At 46.0% G+C, this 27,473-nt stretch overlaps 1 protein-coding gene across 1 annotated transcript in view; it reads right to left on the bottom strand.

Moving 5' to 3' along the window:
* Positions 1 to 27,473, bottom strand: part of cacna1ea (calcium channel, voltage-dependent, R type, alpha 1E subunit a) — a gene marked incomplete at both ends in the record, with an annotated part of 286,740 nt that overhangs the window by 7,996 nt on the left and 251,271 nt on the right. The window contains 12 exon segments of the mRNA XM_084308451.1: positions 8,138 to 8,226; positions 8,229 to 8,236; positions 9,379 to 9,494; positions 9,810 to 9,869; positions 12,611 to 12,740; positions 15,274 to 15,370; positions 16,909 to 17,168; positions 17,462 to 18,238; positions 24,833 to 24,921; positions 25,182 to 25,249; positions 26,111 to 26,228; positions 26,594 to 26,663. Coding sequence (XP_084164577.1) covers positions 8,138 to 8,226; positions 8,229 to 8,236; positions 9,379 to 9,494; positions 9,810 to 9,869; positions 12,611 to 12,740; positions 15,274 to 15,370; positions 16,909 to 17,168; positions 17,462 to 18,238; positions 24,833 to 24,921; positions 25,182 to 25,249; positions 26,111 to 26,228; positions 26,594 to 26,663 — 1,882 coding nt within the window.

Genomic DNA, 27,473 nt, shown 5'->3' with positions numbered 1-27,473 from the left:
CCCTTTTTATGCCAATGTTTTTATTTTATTAAATTTTTACCGTTTTTTTACAGTGATAAAAGTGTCTTTCAAGGATAAGTGAGCTCCTGCACTGATTATTATAGTTCAATATTCAATATTTAATCACCAAAACTCCCCAAAAAGCATAAAAAAGAAAAGAAAAGGGCCCCCAAAAAGTCTGGCTCACACGCTTCGCACACGCTTAGGCCCAGTGCCCTTTTCAGCCTTTGAGCACCTGCCCCTCTAAAGTCCTGTGCACGTCCCTGCTCAACACCAAAAAAACCAAGGAGCTCATTGTGGACTTCAGGAAGTTTAGAGCCGATATGTACTCCCCCATCTACATCAACGGGACGGAGAATGAGTGTGTCTCCAGCTTCAAATTCCTGGGAGTCCACATCACAGAGGACCTCTCTTGGAACCTCAACACCTCGTCACTGGTCAAGAAGGCTCCCCAGCACCTCTTCTTCCTGAGGAGACTGAGGAAAGCCCACCTGTGGGACTTCCGGTTTCGATCAGCAGCGCATGGCTGGTTGACTTTTGGGAGCTCAGTAACCGCGCCATATTAAGGTTGATTAAGTTATTATTTTTACACCATCCGCTTTTATTTTACGTTAGAACCATGTCTAAGCAGACACAGACCAGGATGGGAACGCTGAACGCCATGGATAAGGAGTTCATTAGGTCTATATTCCGTGAGGAAATAGAGGCTATTGTGGCTAGGCTAACCAACAGGGTTGATGTACTCCAGGAGACGGTAGCTAGCATAGATACACGGTTAGCCGTGGTGGAGGAGGGCTTAGCCACGGTCAACTCCGCGGAGATATCGTTCTTGGAGGACAAGCTGCGGGCTTGCGAGATGAAGATGGCAGATCTGGAGGACCGTAGCAGGAGATGCAATGTTAGAGTATACGGGTTGCCCGATGAGATTGAGGAGGACGCGCCGATTATGTTCCTCGAGAAAATTATACCAAAGGCGTTCATTTTCTGCTGCCTGAGGTTCCAGATGAGACAGGATATACTAAAGGAGGCCAGGATGAATCCTCCGGTTGTGGACGGCCGTACTTTGAGATTCGCCGCTGATTTTAGTGACTACACAGCGAGACAGCGCAGAGCTTTCGCCAGAGCCATGGATCTCGCCCGTGAAAGGGCGGTGGAGGTATACCTGTTGTTCCCGGCAACGCTGAAGGTGAAGACGGGCCGTGGAGCTGTGTCGTGCAACCGTCTATTCAAGTCACCGGCCGAGGCGGAGGACTTCATTCGGAAAGGCAAGACGTCCCGGCTGAGAGGAACAGACCGCCCCCGGTGGAGCAAGCCTAGAGTGACGGAGATTGAGGGTCCGGAGCCTGGTGCTTGGGGCTGGCTTCACACGAGGCCTGCTAGCATGCCAGCTATCCAAGCTAACGCCCCTGGATCATGGGCTGGCTCCACACGAGGCCTGCTAGCATGCCAGCTATCCAAGCTAACGACCCTGGATTATGGGCTAGCTCCACACAAGGCCTGCTAGCATGCCAGCTATCCAAGCTAACGCCCCTGGATCATGGGCTGGCTCCACACGAGGCCTGCTAGCATGCCAGCTATCCAAGCTAACGCCCCTGGAGCATAGGGCTGGCTCCACACGAGGGCTGCTAGCATGCCAGCTATCCAAGCTAGCACTATTGTAAGCACTGCCGACCGCAGATTCTCAGTCCTCGGAACGGTAACACTCAGGATTTATCTATACGGGTATGAATATTGACTATTTGAAATGTAATTCAGACAACCTTTATTCTTAAAGTATCATTTTATTTTTCTTATCGTCTGCCACTCGAACTATACATTGAACTGTGCTTAGATTGTTATGTATATTATCTTTGTCCAGCTCCGCCCGGGCGAAATGAATATCACAAGTTTCACTCAAACGGACTGTGTGTGTTGATGAACCGTTCAACCAAGGGGGGTGACCCCCTTGCGGCGAGCTATCTGCGGGTAGCAGGTCAAGGCTCTCCTAGCTAACACTGCTGATACTACATGTGTTAACATTCTTTCTTGTTCAACCTCAGAGAGGGCAAAGACAAATACAGGAGGAAGTTGGAAGGTCAGCTGGAGAACAATAACATCAAACAAGTGTGGACTGGAATGCAGACCATAACCGGCATCAAACCAGTGGGGGGAAGGGGAGTGGATGGAGATGTGGACCGGGCTAATGAGGTAAACCTGTTTTACAATAGTCTGGCCCCCCTCCCCCCAACACTACTCCAGTTGCCTTGCCCACCCCCACACCCCTCAGCCCTTCAACTCAAGCAACCCCCTCCCTCCCCCCAACTGCCCACGCCCCCTCATCTCTGGTGCAGCCTGTCTGCCCCCCACGGCTTGAAGACCCGCTCCTCCCCCCAACACCTGAGACCCGGGCCCCACAGTATGGCTCTCTGCAGACCAGGTGAGTACACAGCTGAGCAAGTTATACGCAGGCAAGGCTGCAGGTCCTGATGGGGTGAGCCCAAAGGTACTCAAAACCTGTGCCTCTCAGCTGTGTGATGTGCTCCAGCTCATATTCAACATGAGCCTGAGGCTGCAGAGAGTCCTGACACTGTGGAAAACCTCCTGTGTGGTCCCTGTCCCTAAGTGCCCGCGTCACAGCACGTCCAAGGACTACAGGCTGGTGGCTCTAACCTCTCACATAATGAAGACCATGGAGAGGTTAGTCCTGGAGCAACTCCGCCCGGTGACCAAACCCCACCTAGACCCACTCCAGTTCGCCTACCAGCCCCGACTGGGGGTAGAGGATGCTGTCATCTACCTGCTGAACTGAGCCTACACTCACCTAGACAAGCCGGGGAGCACTGTGAGAGTCATGTTCTTTGACTTCTCCAGTACTTTTGATACCATAAGGCCTGGGCTACTGGGTGAGAAGTTGGAGGCGATGCAAGTAGAGGCCCCCCTGGTGTCCTGGGTTGTGGACTATCTGACGGGCAGACCACAGTACGTGCGCCTACGGAGCTGTGTGTCAGACAGACTGGTCAGCAACACCGGGGCCCTGTAGGGGACAGTCCTCTCTCCCTTCCTCTTCACTGTCTACACCAACGACTTCCACTATCGGTCAGAGTCCTGCCACCTTCAGAAGTTTTCTGATGACTCTGCGATAGTGGGATGTATAAAGGACGGTGACGAGAGGGAATACCGGGAACTGGTAGTGGACCTCGTCACATGGTGCGATAAAAACCACCTGCAGCTAAATGTGGCGAAGACCAAGGAACTGGTTGTGGAGCTGGGGAGGAGGAGGAGTGCACCTGTGACCCCCGTTTCCATCAGGGGAGTTGATGTGGACATGGTTGAGGTGTACAAATACCTCGGTGTGCACATCGGCAACAAACTGAACGGGTCAAAACATGCAGAGGCACTGTACAAGAAGGGCCAGAGCCGACTCTACTTCCTCAGAAGGCTGAGATCCTTTAATGTCTGTACAAGGATGTTGAGGATGTTCTATGAGTCGGTGGTGGCGGGCACCTTCTTGTACGCTGTGACCTGCTGGGGCAGCGGACTGAGAGCAGGGGACACAACCAGGCTGGATAAGCTGGTCAGGAAGGGTGGAGCTGGACTCTCTAGCGAGGGTGGCGGAGAGGAGGAGCCTTGCTAAGCTCCAGGCCATCAGGGAAAACCCCACCCACCCACTATACACAGACTTGGCTGACAGGAGGAGCATGTTCAGTGCTAGGCTCACTCTACCCAAATGCAGCACTGAACGGCACAGGAAGTCCTTCATTCCAACAGCCATCAGACTATACAATGCATCACTGTGCCTCACTGCATCACTGAGCACAGAGCGACTAGCAGCCTCCAGGCTCCACAACAGGGAGCAGCGACGGCTGCCAGACATTGACCTAGGACTAATAGGAACCCAAGGAGGACAATAACACTACCTGATGCATACTGCACCTTATGTGACACTGTGAATACTGTGAATATATATATATATTTCAGTTAGTTAGATAGTTAATTATATTGACCAATTTGTTTACACTGCTGTGTTGTTTTTTACTACCTGTACCCCCCCCCCTTCCCCCATGCTCAGTATATTTTTACTGTATTTATTTACTGTATATTTTATTTCATTCTTATTCTATTTTACTCTACTCTTATCCTAGGCAACTTGATTTGATTTGTGTTATTATTCTAATTCGTGACCTGTCCTGTCTAAATGTTTAAATGTTGAGCGATTTTCAGTGTCAAATTTCCCACAGGATAATAAAAGTATTTTATTCTATTCTATTCTATTAGAAGTAACACCACTCTCTTTGCTTCAAATCTCCGCAAGGGACGTCTCTCCAAGTTGGTAGAATTGGAAGGGCTTCATAACACGTTGATGTCCTCTATGCAGCACAACTACTCTAGCCGACTGGAGCTCCAGATTAAGGTGGTGAAAAAGGAGATTAACTGCATTTTAACACAATGGTCTGAATTTCAAATGCATAGAACGAGACAACACTACTACTTTCATGGTTCTAGACCTAGTCACCTACTAGCTATGAAGATACGGGCCAGTGAACAATTTGCGGATATCCCTGCCATTAAGAACCAACATGGGGAGGTAACCACCAGCCCTAACAAAATCAACGATACATTTCGCTCATTTTATTCCAACCTATACAAGTCAGAAGTGGTCTAATGATCATATTAAGCTGGAGGACTTTCTTAATCAAATTTACTTACCACAGGTCTCAGAGGATGACGCTAAACGGTTAGCTGCACCTATCACACTAGATGAGCTTAGGGAGGCGATTGCTGACATGCAACAGAGCAAGGCTCCTGGTTGGGACGGCATTCCACCGGAACTCTATATTGCGTTCTGGGATGTACTCGGTCCCTTATTACTTTCAATGATTTTACACTCAGTCAAAGAGGGCAATTTTTCCAGGGATGTCAATATGGCACTTATATCTGTTCTACTCAAGAAAGATAAGGATCCCACCGAATGTGGCAGCTATAGACCCTTAAGTCTCCTCGGAGCCGATCTCAAGCTATATGCTAAGGTGCTAGCCATCCGACTTCAAAAGCATATGACGTCTCTAGTTCACCCTGATCAGACTGGCTTTATAAGTGGCCGACTGGTCACTGACAATATCAGACGGTTACTGCACATGATTGATGCCAGCAAGGATGCCGCAACCCCTACAGCTGTCATGTCCTTAGACGCGATGAAGGCCTTTGACAGATTGGAGTGGTCTTATTTGTGGGCAGTCCTTAGAAGGATGGGGTTAGGTGAGGGTTTCATTCACATGATCAAAGTTCTCTACACAGGGCCCTCGGCCATGATCTTAACAGGGAAACTCTGCTCGCCACTCTTCTCTGTCTCGCGCTCTTCTAGACAGGGTTGTCCTCTTAGTCCCGGACTCTTTGCTTTATCCCTCGAACCTCTAGCTCAGTACATAAGGGGAGGAAGGGAATATGCCATGTCATCGCTAGCTTCGGCTAACAGGAAATGGTGGTTGGCTACGACAAGAGAGAGAACCATTGGATTAAAGAGATGAGAAGAGACGGTGGAGGAGAATGAATTAAGACTGAATAGAATAGAATAGAATAGAATAGAAATACTTTTATTATCCCGTGGGAAATTTGACACTGCAAATCGCTCAACATTTAACATGAACAAGGACATTACAGAACGGGGTTACATCTGATTACGAGGCTTTGTTTATGGAATAAACAACATTTTTCCAAGAAAGGTACCACGTCTGCCAGTGTCGAATTCTTATGATTACGGATTGCATTAACACATCCACCGCCAATCCTGTTGTACAGCTTTGTTTGCCGGCCATGCAAATTCTGCCAAACCACGCTGTACAGCGATATTGAGATCATATTTAATTTTTTCGCCATGGCATTCATAATTCCGCCACCCAGCCTCTGGTGATACAGTGGGACCCTGCACAATAGTGCAACGCCTCAATACCGCCGCCTGGTGGATGATCGGGCGAGTTACAACCAGAAGTGGCCATCGGTGCATCTGCGAAATCCGTCCGGCAGTCACATATTGTTGCGGGACTACAGACAAACACTGGTGTGCATATGGATCGCTGCCATAACTCAATAATCTATATGATTTGGGCGTTTATTGCGCCATACAAACCGGAAATGGATCTAGTAGATCGACGTCAAATAAGTGGGATCTTTTTCCTCCAGTCTCATCGGCGAACGGTAAGAGGACAGTAACGTTACTTTCAGCTTGATGCATGATGAATCATAACGTATAGGATCATATACAGTTGAATTTTTTTATATAGCGTGTATCGGGAATAAACTGCAGTTGATAATCTATATGCGTTTATGCCTATAACTCACGTTCTATGAATTACTGCAGAAAACAATAAAAACATACTTATATTCTAGAAGGTATTTTTGGAAGAATATATGAATGAAAAAATATAATGTTCCTACATCCTGAACGATAGATAATCGATGTTGAATGGGCCATAGTAATGTCAATTTAGCAATACAATTTAAAAAGTTATAGCCCTGCAAAGAAGGTGAACATCTCCATAGGCTTAGAGTGGTCGCAGTGAGCCTACATTGATGGATATAACCATGGCAGGGAATGTGTTAAGGGGGATGACGAGTTGATACTGGCTGATTACAGAAACATCTAACAATACAGTAGTCATCTTAAATATCTACCTCATACTATAGTCTACCCATACAACTCTGTATGATAGCATGTACAATAATGCTGTATATACCGTATATATATATATATATATATATATATATATATATATATATATATATATATATATATATATATATATATATATATATATATATATATATATATATATATATATATATATATATATATATATATATATATATATATTCTTACTGTATATATATATATCCACATCTGTCTGTACATACCTGCTTATAATCCTTTTGCATATCTGTAGATACTATATCTATATCACGCCCTATTCCTGCCTGTCTACTCTCTCTCTCTCTCTCTCTCTCTCTCCTCTCTCTCTCTCTCTCTCTCTCTCTCTCTCTCTCTCTCTCTCTCTCTAATTGCAGACACGGAGTCAGGTGTGTGTGAGCTCTGGGAGCAGCTGATGGACATCTGTGTGCTGATTGCTTCACCTACTTAGACCTGGCTCAGATGTCGTCATGCTGCCAGATCGTAGCTTAGTATTACCCAGTCAGTCACAGTTCTTCGCTCGTTATAGTTATTAGTATTCCGTATCCTTGTCTTGTGTCTTACCTGTCTTTTGGGTTATACCAAGTTCTGTCTACATCTCTGTGTTTGCATATTGGGTTCCACTCGCTCAGTCGTGACAATCTGTACATATCCCTTACCTACTCTACTAGTTATGCTGCCGGCCAGTATGACTACTACCAGTATGACTACTACAGTATGACTACAGTACATATTCATATTACAACTCTGTACATACATCTGGTTAGCATTACACTCAGTAGTACTAATTGATATAATGTTATACCCAGTTTAATCATCTGTACATTTAATATTACTATTGCACTTTACGGTTACATTTGGACTCTGGTTGGATGCCAAACTTCCTTTCGTTGTACTGTACTTGTGCTGTATAATAACAATACATTTGGATCGAATTGAATCTAAAGAAATATTCAAGGTACTGCTGTCCCTGCCGTCCGCTGTCAACACCACCATTCCTCCCGGGTGTCAGGCTTCACCTTTACTTCCCATTAAAAGGGATCTAGTCTGAACATTCTTGAGCTAATGGTGCCATTTTCAAATGATCAGTAAAGGGACTATTTCTCACTTGAGGTGTAGTTTTCACAGAACCTTTCACAGAATGTTTAGAATGTTCTTCCAGCAACACAGCACTTACTGTAACCATGGGTAACCACTCCCCAAACATCCCATGCAAGATACACAGCACACAAAAATGTACAACAGATATATACAAAAAGATTATATATAAATAAATAAATAAATAAAACATTTACGATATGTATTTTTTTTCTTCTTTTTTACACATATGGATATACATGTGTAACACAAGCACGAGTATTATGTGCTATATGAATATACACATGTATCACAGCTCCTGGCAGTGAATGTTTGCAGGCTGTACGACGGGGAAAACGTGCCAGAAAAGCTAACAGACAACGAGACAGCATCGCATACCTTGAGTTTAGGCAGCTTCTTGATGGTCTTCAAGGGTCGGAGGACACGGATAACTCTCAGAGACTTGATGGTCTTAATGTCCCGCCCCCCTTGTTGTTTCTGTACAGGGACACAGACATCGTTAGTATCACAGCAGAACGGGTACACGTGTTTTATTATTTCAATACCCCTATGTTGTTTATCTAGTAATAGTATTGATTCTGACCATTAGTTTGGACATATGGAATGTTTTTTTTACCATTAAAGATGTTAACATGTTTCTATATTCCATCAATTCAGCGAAATACGTTGCTTTTCTTTGATTTCTGACATGTTACACGTGGCTCTTGGCATCAGGTTTTTAGTATTGGCAAAATTCACCAATACTGATTTACACCTACGGTACCTATGTTCCACAATGTTGCACCTATCTTACGCTTTGCACATGGTACATGTTTGAAGAACAAAGTATTTTAAGAGATGTACACTGTAGATGTGTTTAGCTTTTACCCCATCACATTGCTGTTGGTTATTCCCCCAAAGGCACCATACATAGATGAGGAGAAAACAGGAGAGAGAGAGAGAGAGAGAGAGAGAGAGAGAGAGAGAGAGAGAGAGAGAGAGAGAGAGAGAGAGAGAGAGAGAGAGAGAGACAGACATGCATCAACAGTTATATAACAAAATGGCAAGGACAATTGCATGGCAATGACTGCCCAAAGATGTGAAGAGGCAAACTCAGCAGGTATCAAATCTAAATAGAAGCATGTGTTACAGAGCAGTGAATAGCTAATGAACTATTTGACTAAGGGTCAATGTGGGCGGGCCTAACCTGTTCCTTCCTTCACCTGTTCCTTCCTTCATGGGAGTTGGGGAAGAAGAAGATACACATGGAGTGTGATGTGTTCCTGGTGCCACAAAGTTAATGTTTCCCCCCAGACAGATGCACACAGTTTGACTCAACACATACTAGAGTGAATGTGCAGCAGCATACTACAGTCAGTGGATGTGCAGCATACTACTGTGGGAGCTTGTCGCTGACGGTAGCAGAGATTGGGCTTTTTCAGTGGAGACCTTGACCTATCTCATGATGTTTCTGGCCTTAAGTCAAAGACTACCCTTATTATAATTACCACAACCAGCTTACTTTGGGTTTTTCCCTAGAGTGGGCTGAACAAAGTGCTGTTCTGTGATGTTGAATACCAAGCACTTCTTGAATTTACGCGTTGACTAGTATGACTAATCTGTGAGTGCCACTAAGTCACATGACTGACGTGAGGGCAAAGGCCACCAGGGCGCCGGTCACCACGATGAAGTCGAGAATATTCCACAGGTCTCTGAAGTAGGACCCATCATGGAGGATCAGGCCCTGATCAATCATCTGTAGAAAACACAGCATTGTGTAAAATACATTGCAACAAAAAGTGTCTAAACAAGCATACAGTAGCTGTTTTTCACTGCACTGGTAAAGCTTTACATGTATACTGCGTCACTGCATTGCATGCAGTGCACGCCATTATATTGCTTTGGTTATATTTCTGTAAAACATCTGACGGAAGATGTCACACACTAGAATACACATATTCAAACCACGCCCTCTTTTCTTGATCCTCCAATCACAACTGGCGCTTCCCTCGGATAAACTGATGCATTCCCATATGTTCATAGTAAGTCGAAATTATGTACAGTAACTTGCCTTTATAATCATTTCAAAGGTGAAAACCCCGGTGAACACGTAGTCAAAGTACCGCAGGACCTAAAAAATAAATCAGGAGAAATGAGACAGTTAAGAGAGAGAGAGAGAGAGGGAGAGGGGGGAGAGACAGACAGACATAGAGAGACAGAGACAGAGACAATAAGAACGATTCCCAGATGGGTTCCTCTCTTCCCCCTGCTACAGTATAATCAGTCGCAATCATGACCTCAAGGCTTCTTTTGCTTCACATCGTCTCAGCTGGTGGTTTGGTTTGACAGAATTCCATTCAAGTGATGTTGATGATACAGTAGTAGTGATTAGTATAATTAGCTCCAGTCCCCCTAATAACCAACCAGGCTCATTGAAGCACCAGACTCTATTTTCCTCCATCATCGACATCTTAATAGCCCCCCCATAAAGTCACATCGGGAGGCTTTTACAAGGCAATTTAAGGAGATTATCAGATTTTTTGTTCGTCTGATGCTTGGTGTACATAGTGGGAGGCGTGAGGCGTGAGGCCCATGGCACACATGGGGTGTGATTACAATTTCACCTCAGGGTGGAATGACACCTACTGTACCAGGCAATTAAATCAAGATTAAAACACCAGAAATATTTTAGAATCATTAGCATCTTAAACCCTAGCCCTATTTTCTGAAAATCCGCCTAAAAATACATACCTAAGTAAATGGAAGATTGCTCCACTTCTACAAGGTCGATTTGCATGTTCCTGGTATCTATGGATCTCAGGGAATGTATTCCCAGTGTCATAAATATTGTGTCTGTTACTAGGCTTGAGTAAATTGTGATGAAACAAACCTGAATAAGTGAATAACACCATGCTAAAAATTTCCAGACATGACAAACTGCCACTGAGCTCGTTCAGTACCTTCTTGAGATCACGTGTACAAAAAATAAGCAAATTAATAAAGGGAAGATGATTAAACAGAAGGTTTTGTAGATACAGTACTGAATTCTGCCATCCGGACACATGCAATTTGAAATATTATTATAGAATATAGAATATCAGGCCTATAAGACTGAACAGAATGGGTCTTAAACAAGACTCCAAATGCTCCTTATGTACAATTTATCGGGTATCACAGTGGCTAAAAAGTTGATAGCATCACAATGGTTTCAACCGGAAAAAATGTGCCGGAAGGTCTGGATTATTACATATCTTGATGTGATTTATCAAGAAATATCTACAGCAAGAATTTTGGGTCTCAATGAATCCAAAATGACAATGTGGTTAGAAGTGGTGGAGAGAATAAAAGCTAGCATATAATGGTAGTGTCTGGTTAGGAGCGAGTGATAATGGATGGATTATCCAATGGGGGGTCCGGGAGGGGGGGGGTACGAGCTAGAGCATATGTGTGTAGGGTATTAGATAGCAGGTATTAGGGGTATATCCTGTATAAGACATTTAACTAATTGGTGATTTCATTGGATGTGCACGGTTAATTAATGCCTGTATATCTTATCGTGTGTTGTCATGTTTGTGTATATGTTTGTTTAAAAAATAATAAAAAAATAAAATACAAAAAAAGAATATCAGGCCTATAAATGACCTTATTATAGCCAAGTCGCACATCTATGGATCTGGCCATATCTTCTCTTTCCAATGGAAGAGTTCAATTTGGATTTAGTATCACCAGGCATGCAGCAAGAACCGTGAATGAAATTGACTGTAAATACAGTTACTTTTTTATTATGGAAACTGCTCAGCCATTTTGAATCAGATTGCAACGCGGATTTTTGCTAAACATTCACAGAAAGGTAGATAAACTAACTGTGTTCTAATTTATGCCAATAACGTTCAGTTTTGTGGTAGATAATCCCGAAAAATAAGATCAATAAAAAAAGTTCATCCACAAGTCATTTGATTGACAGGAGCTGGCTTGAGCTGGGTAGTGTCGTTTTTCGAAATGCCAACGCTCATTGAAAGCCCTGTTCGTCCTTAATCATAATGACTACAAACAAAATGGGGCTCTCATTTATTTCCGTCAATATTCGCTCGTTTATGAATGCATTTCCTAAACTGTTATTTCACTAATAACACTTTAACCTATTGGTAAACAAACGTATTGTTGAAAATATACACTATGACTGCTGTTTTGACAGGATTAGGGTCTTTACTCTCGGCTACATTTGAAAAAAAAAAAACACAACATTAATCCATACAGTCTGGAGAGATGGATTTATGGCCCGTCGGGCTTAAGAGGTTCAGCGGTCAATATTACTGGAGGCAGACCTGCACACACACACGCACAACTCACAGAAATTTACACTTACATGCATGTGTGTGCACACAGGCGCAAACACACACACACACACACACACACACACACACACACACACACACACACACACACACACACACACACACACACACACACACACACACACACACACACACACACACACACACACACACACACACACACACACACACACACACACACACACACACACACACACACACACACACACACACACACACACACACACACACACACACACACACACACACACACACACACACACACACACACACACACACACACACACACACACACACACACACACACACACACACACACACACACACACACACACACACACACACACACACACACACACACACACACACACACACACACACACACACACACACACACACACACACACACACACACACACACACACACACACACACACACACACACACACACACACACACACACACACACACACACACACACACACACACACACACACACACACACACACACACACACCTTGTTCCGGTCAGAGTTGGTGGCTACGGGGTCCTCAGCTGCCAGGGCGATGCTGCTCAGAGTGATGACCAGTAGGATGGATGTCTCAAAGTACTTCAGGTTCACCACGTAGTGACACGCACGCCGCACCCTGGGGCAGAGGGACAGAGGTCAGAGGTCAGGTTCACCACATAGTGACACGCACGCCGCACCCTGGGGCAGAGGGACAGAGGTCAGAGGTCAGGTTCACCACATAGTGACACGCACGCCGCACCCTGGGGCAGAGGGACAGAGGTCAGAGGTCAGGTTCACCACGTAGTGACACGCACGCCGCACCCTGGGGCAGAGGGACAGAGGTCAGAGGTCAGGTTCACCACGTAGTGACACGCACCCCGCACCCTGGGGCAGAGGGACAGAGGTCAGAGGTCAGGTTCACCACATAGTGACACGCACGCCGCAGCCTGGGGCAGAGGGACAGAGGTCAGAGGTCAGGTTCACCACGTAGTGACACGCACGCCGCAGCCTGGGGCAGAGGGACAGAGGTCAGAGGTCAGGTTCACCACGTAGTGACACGCACGCCGCACCCTGGGGCAGAGGGACAGAGGTCAGAGGTCAGGTTCACCACGTAGTGACACACACGCCGCACCCTGGGGCAGAGGGACAGGGGTCAGAGGGACAGTGGTCAGAAGGACAGTGGTCAGAAGGACAGAGGTCAGAGGGACCCTGGGGCAGAGGGACAGAGGTCAGAGGGACAGTGGTCACAAGGACAGAGGTCAGAGGGACCCTGGGGCAGAGGGACAGGGGTCAGAGGTCAGGTTCACCACGTAGTGACACACACACCGCACCCTGGGGCAGAGGGACAGGGGTCAGAGGGACAGATGTCAGAGGGACAGAGGTCAGAGGTTAGAGGGACAGAGGGACCCTGGGGCAGAGGGACAGAGGTCTAAGACAGTCTGAAGGACAGAGGAATGTGGCAAACGTGGCATAATTGAAGGGTCTTTTAGATAAGACCATGGGGCTTTCAGATAACTCCACTAGTGCTCTGAAATCCATTATTTTCAATGGCTTGCAAGCTTGTGAACTTCTGGGTTTGTCACAGTGTGCAGCCCAAAAGTGAACACGCTTGCTGAGCGCTGTGCTGCAGGCCATCGTCTGTCCCTCGTCTCTGGTTCCAGCACAGGCGGGAAACAGACTGCCAGGCATAGGAGGAACATGGAGGAAGAGTTGGTAGTGGCGGTGTTAGAAGTCCCTGAATTGGCCCATCTCAAACCAGCCCCCTTTTCTTGATCTTCCAATCACAGCTGTTGCTTCCTCGAGGGATTCATTGTACATTATACATTAAAACACATTATGAAATCAAGTGGGCATACCAGACATGTGTTTAAACAATGCAATGACATTTTTATCTTTTACCTCATGATATCCCTGCCTAGTTTGCTCTTCCTCCACAAATTCCCAAAACACTATACTTAAGTAGTGAGTCAAGAGTACAGAGCAAACCATCTCCTGTGTGAAAGCCCTGTGAGAATAATACTGCTATCACATGGCCTCTAAAAAGAAGGAAGAAGAGATATGTGTGAATAGCTAGGAACACACAGCACGCAAAAATCTCAACAGTAATATCAACATTGTCAAATCTTGAACTGAAAAATGTGAGTGACTCGACTTGTAAACACAGTACTCTGAGGTGTCCTGCAACGGGGACCCTCAGATACATGTAGTGGGACAACAGCAGTGGACCCTCAGATACATGTAGTGGGACAACAGCAGTGGACCCTCAGATACATGTAGTGGGACAACAGCAGTGGACCCTCAGATAGTGGGACAACAGCAGTGGACCCTCAGATAGTGGGACAACATCAGTGGACCCTCAGATAGTGGGACAACATCAGTGGACCCTCAGATAGTGGGACAACAGCAGGGGACCCTCAGATAGTGGGACAACATCAGTGGACCCTCAGATAGTGGGACAACATCAGTGGGCCCTCAGATAGTGGGACAACAGCAGTGGACCCTCAGATAGTGGGACAACATCAGTGGACCCTCAGATAGGGGGACAACATCAGTGGACCCTCAGATAGTGGGACAACAGCAGTGGACCCTCAGATAGTGGGACAACAGTAGTGGACTCTCAGATAGTGGGACAACATCAGTGGACCCTCAGATAGTGGGACAACAGCAGTGGACCCTCAGATAGTGGGACAACATCAGTGGACCCTCAGATAGTGGGACAACAGCAGTGGACTCTCAGATAGTGGGACAACATCAGTGGGCCCTCAGATAGTGGGACAACATCAGTGGACCCTCAGATAGTGGGACAACAGCAGTGGACCCTCAGATAGTGGGACAACATCAGTGGACCCTCAGATAGTGGGACAACAGCAGTCGACCATCAGATAGTGGGACAACATCAGTGGACCCTCAGATAGTGGGACAACATCAGTGGACCCTCAGATAGTGGGACAACATCAGTGGACCCTCAGATAGTGGGACAACATCAGTGGACCCTCAGATAGTGGGACAACATCAGTGGACCCTCAGATTGTGGGACAACAGCAGTGGACCCTCAGATTGTGGGACAACAGCAGTGGACCCTCAGATAGTGGGACACCAGCAGTGGACCCTCAGATAGTGGGACAACATCAGTGGGCCCTCAGATTGTGTGCGGCACAGCAGATACTCACGGGTTGTCAGGTTTGAAGATAAACATGCTATCTGGGGTCACAGTGTTGACAGGCTTGATCTCCTCTGCCTCCTCCTTCTCTGGGTCTTTACTGTTACCTGGGGAAGGATAGGACGGAGGAGGGGTAGGGGGAGGAAGGGGAAGACGAGGAGGAGGAGTAGTAGGAGTAGTAAGAGAAAGTTAGAGGCAAGGATTAGATGAGAATAAAGAAGAGGGGATGAGTGTTGGGATGAGAGAATATGGAAAAGGAACAGGGGTGTTAACACTTTGAGTGCCAGCCACGAGAAATCTTGTTAGTTCATGCCATGCGTTGAGTGCCAGGAACGAGAAATCTCGTTATTTAATCGTTATTTTTTTAATTATCGATTTCCATTCATTTTTCATCAATCTAGCCTCACGTTACCACTTGGATCTGTCTGAGTTTGAACAGGGAAAATACTGCCCCCTATCGTCTGCCGGATGGTAATGCACCCTTTGGATTGGATTGAATGAAAACGCATGGGGAAAAGAAAGTCCGGAATCCATATACTTGTCAGGCATGTAATCCGAGCCGATTGCAGTCTTCACCGACCCTCAGAACAGCGTGGAATCGATGTTTCCAGTACCCAGCGTTGGATCAATAAACGCGATCGATATTTGGAATGGCAATCAGGAATTGGAATAATCTTTTTGGAGAACATCTGATCTGAGGTAAGGAATCTATTTTTACCAGTCTTGGGATAATCAGATTTTTTTTTCACCTATATCTCAACGTGTCCCATATGTGTGTGTGTGGCTGTGAGTGTGTGTGTGCTGATCAGGAAATAAGATAATCGATTTTTCAGCCCACTTCTCTAGCGTGCATAAGTACACATAATACTATCGATAATCTAGAATTTATTTGAAAATGATTCATAAATAGGCAGAAAAATTACAACGTGTTTTGTGTATTCCAGTGTCCAGTAAAGCGCGATTCCTGCAGAATTTCTTTTTCTTTTTCTGGACGTTTAAAAAAACAAGCGTTTTTCAAAATGGTATAAAGCGGAAATGTAACGATTAAAAAACAATCCGTTTCGACAATGTTGACTGCAAACAAGTCATTGATAAGCGACGGGCGTATTAGACACATAGGCATAATTTAAGATATAGTTTATGCGTTCGCAAATGTGCTCGCCCTCCCATTGACTACAGCGCTGGCACTCAATCGCTATTTCTGGCGCCCCCTGCTGGCACTCAAAGTGTTAATAAAGGAGGTGCAGGGGTACAACTGCACCTGGGCCCGTGGTGTTGAGGGGCCCAGAGAGATGCCCTTCCCAAGAGTAAATAGTGCCTGTACACTTAAAATACCTACAGCACTATATCATCATCTGATAGTCATAAGGAGGATAATGATGGGGGAGGGGGGGGGGACAGAAAAACACACTAAATGGGAACTAAACAAAACAACAACAAAAGGTTTCCATCTACAGGATCTACTATTTCAAGCACCTCTCTCTAGTTGTTAAGAGCAGGAAAGGCTCTCGCTCCAGACCGCGAAAAAAGGCCCATATGTGTAGCAACTACTGATCACTCCTGATCTTTGCTGCAAACTAATAATTAAATCGAAACCTATCCCAGTAAATCGGTGCTATGCAGTAATGAGAACATACAGCTCTACCTGTGATGGTGGAGAGCTCCATAGATGACTGTACATTGGCCATGTCTATGATAGCACTGGAACTCAGTAGATCGCTGTGGTCCGTCTCCCCATCACCCTTACTGCCCTCTGGGATGTCCCCAGCAGGGGGAGGGGTCTGCTGCAGAGTGGACGGGTCTGACCCCTGAGGAGACTCTGGTTTGATCTGAGGGCAGGGGGCATGAGGCTGGGTTTGGGGGTCTGATGGATCAGTGTCCCTGCTATGGTTCTGGTCATCCTGTCTGTAGGAAGACAGAGGTAGATGAATGTCAGTACTATTGAATTCTGTTTAAATAAACCCAATGAGTTCAGCACAACATAAATAGGCAGATAGTCAGAGACCACAAGCAGATCATTTTGGCGGACAGAGTGATATGGAGGGCAAGAAGTGGTAGTATGTAATAAAATATGAACACATTGTTTTTACAGAATTTTTACAGAATTTAAACGGATATGAGAGCAGGTCAGTGAAAATGACTACCAAGTGAAATGCAAAACTAAAACACTCAGATTAGTAGGTGAAGATATATCTCACCTGCTCTCCTCAGGTTGGCTCTTCTCTCCCACCTTCTTTTCCGTCATCCCTTCCTTCTCCTCCTGCCCCTCTGGATTCCTCTTCCTCTCCCTGCTGACGGAGCGACTGGCCGAGCGACTCCCCTCCCTGGGAGATGACCCCTGGCCTCCTAATGGTGACCTCCTGCCCCTGACACGGCCTTGACCTCCCATCTCAGGGGTCAGAGTGTCACCATTGGGAGGTGGCCGGAACTTCCTTGCCGCTCTGTGCCGCCGCTCATTGGGGGGGTTGTGGCACTGGTTAACGCCTACCTTCCCTCCTTCAGAGACGGGATCTGATCCAGGAGGCTCCAGTATGGCTGCAGATGAAGGAGTCTCAGGCAGGGATGTAAGGACGGGCTCCACTGACTCTGGAACTAACACAGTCAGGGGAGGTTCAGGTAGGCCACCAGAGAGAGACGCATCCAGGGGCACATCCATGGGCATGGGGGGGCCGGGTAGGGGCTGTCCCGGCAGGGCCGTAGCGGGGGGCCCATCCTTCTCGCTGGGGCTGCTGAACTCTCGGCTGGACATCTGGCGCTGCCGCCGCAGCTGGCTGGTCCTCTGCTCCCACACGGACATGGTCAACCTTCTTCTCCTCTCCCTCCTGGACATGAAAGAGTTAGAGGAGTTGAGAGGCGGGGGTGGGCGGCCCTCCCTGACGCTGCCCTGGGTCTCCTCCAGGGAGTAGGAGTAGGCAGGACGACTGCGGTGGATGGCCCTCTTCCTGTACAGGTAGGGCCGCCTTCTTCGACTTCCGCTGTGGAGAGAGAGAGAAGGCCCTGGGTCAGCTCACAGTAGCAGACTGTAATCTAATCAGCATAAACACTGGCAAATCTAATAGGGTTAAACTAAGGTTATTGTGTGTATTGTAAGTGTTTGATGGTATACAGTACATTTAGTACTTAGCCTCTAAGGTCTGCTCTATAAAATACCATTTCCAACTGTGCTTTGATGGACTTTCCTACTTTCCATGTTGGTTTTCAAAATGTAAATGAGCAAACAACATTTGCTTTTTGAAATGAGAAATACACATAAAGATCCCTGGTCTGATGTTCAAATGCCTTGATCAACAAGCAATTTAATTTTGACATGAAAGAATTTTCTGGATCAATGGAGACGTTATGTGGCAAAGTAACCAAAAGAGGAAGAGCTGCTTGTAATTATAATATAAACAAGAAGTGAAAGATGCAGAATGAAACCAGTGAAGTTCATGAAAAAGAAAATGCAGAATGAAAGGTAGGAGCAACAGAAGAGTAATACAAGAAGATGATTCTAGAACATCAGGCAGGCGGTTGTGTGAGGTTGAGAGAGCTGAACAGACAGTGTTACTTACTGGAGCCTGGACTCTTGTGTGGTCCGTGTTATCAATGAGCGATTGGTTGAAAACAAGACATTAGTGCTTTTGTGAGCAGAGACAAAACAGGCCAGGGGACACAAAACAAAACAAACCTAAAAACTCATCTACCTATTCTCTACAGTATCTTTACGTATTATTCGTGGCTAACTTTGAACAGGCCAGTGTTTGAGATACCTTTTATAAAATGAATGAATTAATGAATGCATGAATCCATGAATGAATGCATGAAGCAATGAATGAATAAATGAATCAATTCATTTATTTTCTAGACACTCAAAGCACTTTTACAAAGTAGAGTGGAAATGGCCTCCTCCACCACCAAGAGAAGAGTTTGTAAAAATAAGAAAATATACAGTATTTGTAATTGCCACATGGTCAAATAATTTTGAACCACTCAATTGAGGGAATATTTTCATTATACATATCTCTCATGAATGTTTCATCATAATTACTTGATAATCATAATTAACTCATGTGAGACTAAACACTAACTGACTGATTTAGATTTTGACTGTTTTGGTGTGTGTCTCCAGTGGGGCCAAGCGACACATTGATAGACAAGATGGTAGCAGTGTTAAAGAAACAATCTGAACAACATTCATAACGACAAGCACAAGATTGACAAAGAGGAATATTTATCCGATAGACTGAGATGTTACAGACAGTCAGAGCTACAGTATGGCACAGGTATATAAACAGAGACTGATGGGAGCTCCATCAGCAGAGCAGACACAGGGGGAAAATTACAGTTTCATATCCATAATATCTTTTCAGTAAGGCAACCATATCAGAATGCACCTCTTCAGAATTAGTGACATGTTCGCATTCTATCTGATCATGCTGGTCAGTCAAATGAGGAAATTAGTAGGCTTGAATTGACCCTACCTCAAATCCCGCCTTCTTTTCATCTATCTGCCAATTGACTGTTGTGATTGGAGGATCGAGACTAGAGGGCGGAGTTTGAGATAGGTCCATTCAGAATGTCCATTCAGAATAATGCTCAAGCGCATTAAGAGGCAGAAAGTATTTAGTGCACAAAATGGAAGAAAAGCTCCACACTCACTCAAGAACACTATCCAGATACACAGTGTTTATAGGCACGCTGTTTTTCTTCCTTGGATCATGCTGGCCAGCCACATGCGTTCCAAAGGCTAAAACCATCACCAGTCTCCACCATGCTCCGACCAACCGACCCTCCTCCATTCAGCAAACGCCGTCATGCAACTTTCCCCACAAGGTCGGGGAGGAGGCATTATGCTACCGTGGTTACCCCCCCCCCGCGCATCACATACGAGACCAGAAACCCTCAAAGTTCAGAGAATTCTCTCTCTGAATTCAGATGGTGGCCCAAAAGACCCTGTGGTATTCTACTCTTCTCAATGGGTTCTGACAGGAGCCTGACCCTCAGTGTGCTCGCTGGCTTTAGAATTGGCTGCTCCGAAACTGAAGCACATCCCTATTTTCTCTATTTCTCCACTTCTATCAGCCAAGTTACGCTTGAGTGGTAAAGCTTTCGAGCGAAAGAGATCTACCATTGAATTACTTTGAGAATGTCATGTCAAGCGAAAGGCCCTCTCGTCATGTTTTCCCACATGCCCATGCAACAGGCTGCTCCTATCGGAATGCTCAGCGTGCACACATGAGAACCATCTGCATGCATTTCCATGCAATACAGTAGACTGCTAGTATACCCCATCAAGACCGATCATCCATACTGGTGATCACTAACCTGTGATTTAATACAATCAAATTAAATTCCTTTTTAAAAATGTCTGTCCCATATAGACAGACAATGAGGGTTGAACAGATGAACGCCTCTCTAGAAAGTCCCGTTGGAAAGTATGGCATCTTCGCCAAGTACAGTACTATGTTACTGTAATGGGCACACTATATTAATTTGGACACCAGGTAACCCTGTCTCCATGACATCTATACTGTATAAGTACCCCCCGCCCCCTACGGAAACTGGGAAGCCTGCCAGTAACCATGGAGACACAGAGATCAATATAGAGTAAATTATAGAGCTGGGAACAGAGAGAGACTAGATAGTAGACCTGTCAGTGATAATGTATCAATACCTCTTCACCATTTACTGATCTTTCACAGAGGGCTCCAACCCTAATTCTGCAAGCCGGCACTTAACACATTCTTGTTAGCATCTCAACTTGAAGCTCGATTCTACGACCCGTTAAGAGTCGGTCCTTGGCTGCTCTGTATGTCCTAATTACAGTATTATATCGCAGTGGTTCTCAAAATGAGTTCTGGGGACCCTCAGGTTTCAGGGGGTCAGAAAAATAGTAGTTAAACTTCACCATTTTATGTATACTATAAGTTAGGCCAACGAGAGAATAAGAATATTCTGATCATATGTTTCACTTTCTCCATTGTTATCTCCTAGATTGGATCACTGGATTGATTGGACAATATCCAACAAGAAGAATCTTCTCATACGAGACACAATCTTATCAAATGGGGGGTCCACAGGCTAATGCATGTCAAATTGGGGGTCCTTGACATGACAAGGGTTGAGAATCACTGATAAAGTGCAACTACTGTACTACACCCCACGCACAATAGTCTCCTAAATTGGCTGGAGGCTACAGTGGTCCGAGCCTGACACATTATACCCATGGAACATAATGCAAGCTAGCTCTCCAGTGGGTCTGAAAGTGGCACATTGAGAAACAAACAGATAGCTTGCCGATGAAAATGGTAAATTTGACTTACCATGGTCATGTGTTGGTGACGTCTTGTTACAATGCTCAAGGGTGGGGAGTAGAACCCAAATGCAGGATGATCAAGGCAGAGGAAGTTTCAAATGATGTTCATTAAATGACCCAGGTAAAAATAAGAGTTCACAGTTGAGTAGTCCAAAAGACAAAGATACAAAAAACATAATTCACAGAATATGCACTGAAGCTGGGATAACTTACTTTAGGCACCAAAACAAGAAACATCTACAGTAGCAGAGACATGAAACAGTGAAATGATTAGTAGGAAGAGAGTTGTCGAAGCCGTTTTTTTTTATCAAACCTTTTGGATTATGGTGATTTATAGGCATGCTGTGGCCCCACCCTTAAATCCTTAGACTCTGTCCATCACTCTGCCCTCAGATTCATCACTAATGATAGATATGACCCTCATCACTGTGTCCTTTATGAGAAGGTTGGTTGGCCCTCTCTGACGGGGAGAGGCGCAACAAACACTGGTATTTGTTCATTTTTAAGGCCTGTCAGGAGAGTCCGAGTGAGGCAGATCGTTACAGGACCCCCCCCTTAAGGGACAGATCCCAGACATCCCAAATGGCTGGTCTGGAACAGAGAGCAGGCGGGATAGAAGGGGACTTGAGGAGGGAGACTGGGGCAAGTGACCAGGGAGAAGTGGAGCATGGGCAGAGGCCGAGCTGGAGACCTTGGGAACAGGAGTTTCCTCTGGGAACAGGAACATCGGGAGCAGGGGGGGCTCCACAGGAACAGCAGGAGGAGCAGGGGGCTCCTTGTGAACAGCACTAGGGGTAGCTGAACTCAAAGCACCTTTACTTGGGGCAGCTAAACTTGAAGCATCTTGGCTAGGGACAGCCGACTGGGGTCCAGACAAAGCATCAGCAGGGTCAGCAGAGGACTCAGGAATGGCCTGGATGCCTGTAGTCATGCTGGGCAGTGGAGATTTAGTGACATTGGGCAGTGGTAACTCGATAGCGCTGGGTAGTGAAGAATCTGTAGCACAGGGCAGCAGAAACTCTGTAGCGCTGGGATGCTGACAGAGCCAGTGGTGTCGGGAACCACGTGTGTTACGCTCTCCCAGTGAAACTCCTAGCTGTCAGGTGGAAATAAGTGGCTGGTGACTCTGCATGTAATTGGCATAATGACTAAATTGGGGGATGGGAGAACATTTATTTTAAAAATTAAATTGCTAGGTGGGAGCCTTCAAAGGATGACCGCTGGATGTCAGGATAGCTCCTCAGCAGTTCCAAGCTCGGCTCCTGGGGTTCAGGGAATGCAAGATCAAAACTAGCAGGAAGAGGGCTATCTGGCTGGAATGCAGGTAGCGGGCTAGCTAGGTCAGGACAGGCGGACTGAAAGCTGCTGGTGATAGGTGCAGCACAGGCTGTGGAAGCAATAGGCCTACTGGCAGTAGACATGGTGCTAGCAGTAATGCTGACTGTAGATATGGTGCTAGCAGTAGCAGAAGTGATGTGCTAGCAGTTGAAGCTGTGCTAGCAGTAGAGGCTGTGCTAGCAGTAGAGGCTGTGCAAGCAGTAGAGGCTGTGCTAGCAGTAGAGGCTGTGCTAGCAGTAGAGGCTGTGCTAGCAGTAGAGGCTGTGCTAGCAGTAGAGGCTGTGCTAGCAGTTGAAGCTGTGCTAGCAGTAGAGGCTGTGCTAGCAGTAGAGGCTGTGCTAGCAGTTGAAGCTGTGCTAGCAGTTGAAGCTGTGATAGCAGTTGAAGCTGTGATAGCAGTTGAAGCTGTGCTAGCAGTAGAGGCTGTGCTAGCAGTAGAGGCTGTGCTAGCAGTTGAAGCTGTGCTAGCAGTTGAAGCTGTGCTAGCAGTTGAAGCTGTGCTAGCAGTTGAAGCTGTGCTAGCAGTAGAGGCTGTGCTAGCAGTAGAGGCTGTGCTAGCAGTTGAAGCTGTGCTAGCAGTTGAAGCTGTGCTAGCAGTTCAAGCTGTGCTAGCAGTAGAGGCTGTGCTAGCAGTTGAAGCTGTGCTAACAGTAGAGGCTGTGCTAGCAGTTGAAGTCGTGCTAGCAGTTGAAGCTGTGCTAACAGTAGAGGCTGTGCTAGCAGTAGAGGCTGTGCTAGCAGTTGAAGCTGTGCTAACAGTAGAGGCTGTGCTAGCAGTAGAGGCTGTGCTAGCAGTTGAAGCTGTGCTAGCAGTAGAGGCTGTGCTAGCAGTTGAAGCTGTGCTAGCAGTTGAAGCCGTGCTAGCAGTTGAAGCTGTGCTAGCAGTAGAGGCTGTGCTAGCAGTTGAAGCTGTGCTAGCAGTAGAGGCTGTGCTAGCAGTTGAAGCTGTGCTAGCAGTTGAAGCCGTGCTAGCAGTTGAAGCTGTGCTAGCAGTAGAGGCTGTGCTAGCAGTTGAAGCCGTGCTAGCAGTTGAAGCTGTGCTAGCAGTTGAGGCTGTGCTAGCAGTTGAAGCTGTGCTAGCAGTTGAAGCTGTGCTAGCAGTAGAAGCTGTGCTAGCAGTAGAGGCTGTGCTAGCAGTTGAAGCTGTGCTAGCAGTAGAGGCTGTGCTAACAGTAGAGGCTGTGCTAGCAGTAGAGGCTGTGCTAACAGTAGAGGCTGTGCTAGCAGTAGAGGCTGTGCTAGCAGTTGAGACTGTGCTAGCAGTAGAGGCTGTGCTAGCAGTTGAAGCCGTGCTAGCAGTTGAAGCTGTGCTAGCAGTTGAGGCTGTGCTAGCAGTTGAAGCTGTGCTAGCAGTAGAAGCTGTGCTAGCAGTAGAGGCTGTGCTAGCAGTTGAAGCTGTGCTAGCAGTAGAGGCTGTGCTAACAGTAGAGGCTGTGCTAGCAGTAGAGGCTGTGCTAACAGTTGAGGCCATACAAGCAGTAGAGTCTGTGTTAGCGAGAGGGGCAGATTTTTATACTCTCATGGCACAAATGAATTCATGGCACTGTGAAAACATTAATAATTTCTTAATTGATATGTGTGTTACCAAGGCAACAGGCTGTCAATGTGCCATCAGACAGGGGCTTTTATTAATGTTTACAATTCAGTGTGGCATGAGAGACAAGACACCAACACATCACCATGGTAAGTCAAATTGACTTTATTGACGACTATTTTCGCCAGCAAGCTATTTGTTTATTTCTCAATGTGCCGCTTTCAGAACCAATGGAGAGCTAGCTTACCATAGGTCTGACGTGTCAGGCTACAGTGACCCCTGCTGAGTTATGCTCAGTGTTGGTGTTGGTTAGTACTTGTTAGACCATCCCTGGGGAAGGAGGGCAGTGGTGGCAGGGGAGGGGAGGGTCAGGCACGGAGAGCGGCTGCATACAGCACTTACTCAGACATGAGGGAGGACATGGGCCCAACCTCCTTAGCCTTCTGGAGGGCATGTTTCTGGTTGAATGCCGCCTCCGCCTCCTCTTCATCCTGGTCAGAGGACAGGAGAGGAGAAGAGAAGAAAGGAAAGGAGGAGAGAAGGGGAGGGGAGAGGAGAAGAGAGGAATGTGGCATCACAGAGAATAAAAGAAATAAAACAGAGCCAGCACCATAATATTATATCTATAGGAGGCTCTATTACAAGAAACACATTACAACGCTAATAAAACCAACCTCTTAAAAATAAAAATTAAATTACAACACCAATACAACAAACCTATTATAAGAAACACTATCACAACAACCAATACCTTGGTCAGTTCCTGTGCATTGGCCAGGTTGTCCACGGCAATGGCCAAGAAGACATTCAACAGTGTGTCTGGTTAGAGTCAGGTCAAGGTCAAGGTCAACTGTCAACCATATAATCTAGGGTATTTTACGCTATGAATTATTCATTCACAGCCGCTTAAAACTCTGCGGAAGGTAATTTGACTGAAAAGCTCAATATATTTCATTAAATGAATGCTGTATGTGTGGAAGTGTCTTCTTTTCTATGGACTAGTCACTAGTGTCATGTCCAGCACCTTAGCCAAGGTTGTCTGGGTAGATTACCCTATTCCATTCCCTACCATTTGAGATTAATTATACTCTATGCGCTTACCATCCTCTCCAGAGTCAGACAAGAAGATAGATTTCCTCTCTCTGTGCATTCAGTAGAACGCTATCTGGCGGCATGCTAACCTAGTTTACCACAAATGAATGGAAGCGGATACCCTAAACTCTTTGAGAGGTGTTTTTGGCCAACATCTAGGTTAGCTGATCCGTATCCCCTTCCATTTGTGCTAAGCTAGGCTAGTTTGCAGCCGGATAGCTTTCTACTGAATGCAGAGATGAAATTTGTATCCATCTTCTTTTCTGACTCTGGAAAGGATGGTAAGTGCATTCCCATAATCCTTCCTTTAACATCAGCCTCCAGCCAAATGCTTGTACATTTTGGCTGTGGCTGGACGGTGTCTTTACTTCAAACAGCCACTTTGGCAGATAACCAACTATCCTCAAGTGCCCATATTCTATTCAAAGGTATTCTATTCGAAATGTGTTAAATAAAGGTAACATGAAGCAGAATTGGGGATTTACCAGCCATTGTGGTTAGTGCATAAGTTTCCCTCCATGGCTGTGTGTCATCAATCCGAATATAAATATAAAACTCTGTTCCGGAGGCGAGTGTGAGGAAGGATACAGTTTCCAAACAGGGTGAGAACTATGAAGTAGATGGAGGTCCACATGCCAGTCCTGACTCCTCCCTGAGAACGGATGCCATCGTACATCACCTCGTTCCAGTCCTCCCCAGTCAGGATCTGGGAAAACAACACACACACACACGCACGCACACGCACACACACACACACACACACACACACACACACACACACACACACACACACACACACACACACACACACACACACACACACACACAGCGTAATTACAATGTAGGGTTAGGGTTACACATTGACACATTGTGATTTAGTTGACTGTATGACTTCGGGTTGATTGATTGATTGATTGATTGATTGAATAATTTATTGGTTTAGAATGGAAAATCACACATATACATTGGATCACAATATGAAAACAGGTATACATTTTCTCCATTTACCAATAGGATTTCATTGGGTCCAGGTTATATAATTACAGTGCAAATAACAAAGTAGCCACTGACCTGAAAGACAGTCATGATGGCAGAAGGAAAGGTGTCAAAATTTGTTGGAGTGTAGTCTTCAAAGATGAACCTGAGAGGCACATATGACACACATGATGATGGAGAACGTTCAGCCAGGTCTATTAATATGCCTAAACGGCCCCTCATATATTAAATGGATAGTTCTGTTTTTTCTAGCCCTATTTGCTACTTAAAGGAACACAACAACATTTTGGGGAATTAGCTTATCGTCTTCTCCAGAGAGAGACAAGAAGATAGATACCAGTTTCCTCTCTGTGAGTTCAGTAGAAAGCTTTTTTTTTGTATCCACTTTTTCTCCCATTTTTCTATTTTTTCTCCCATCCCAATTTTCATATCGTCCAATTCAACCATCCCCTGTCTTCGAACGTTGTTTCTTGCCTCCCACAAGCCGGCTGCAATGTGGACTAAGTCATACATAGCACGAGTCCCCTCCGATACTCGAGGTAACAGCCGTCGCACCTGCGCGGCTCGATCTTTCAGCGTCGGGGGTCTGGGCTTTGGAGGGCCCCGCCCCCGTCGCTTCTTGTTTCTACTGTGCAGGCGCACCAACCGACCTGTAGGAGTCGCTGTCCACAACGCCCGATCCCCACCCTTCAGTTTCCCTCCCCGTAATATGGCCAATGTGTATTACTGTGGACGACCAGCTAAACTGAAAGCAATGTGGAGAGCGGGGCTCGAACAGGAGGCATCCTGTTCGAGCCTAGTCTCCAGCATTCGTTGCGAGCGCCTTGCCCACTGCGCCACGTAGCCGCCCTGAGTTCAGTAGAAAGCTATCTGTCTGCATGTTAGCCTAGCTTAGCACAATGAATGGAAGCGGACAGTGCCGGTTAGCCTAGGCATTGTCCAACTAACACCTATC

The sequence above is a fragment of the Notolepis coatsorum genome (genome assembly GCF_963971535.1).
Source record: "Notolepis coatsorum genome assembly, chromosome: 2".
Lineage (NCBI taxonomy): Eukaryota > Metazoa > Chordata > Actinopteri > Aulopiformes > Paralepididae > Notolepis > Notolepis coatsorum.
This window is presented reverse-complemented; position numbering and strand designations above follow the sequence as displayed.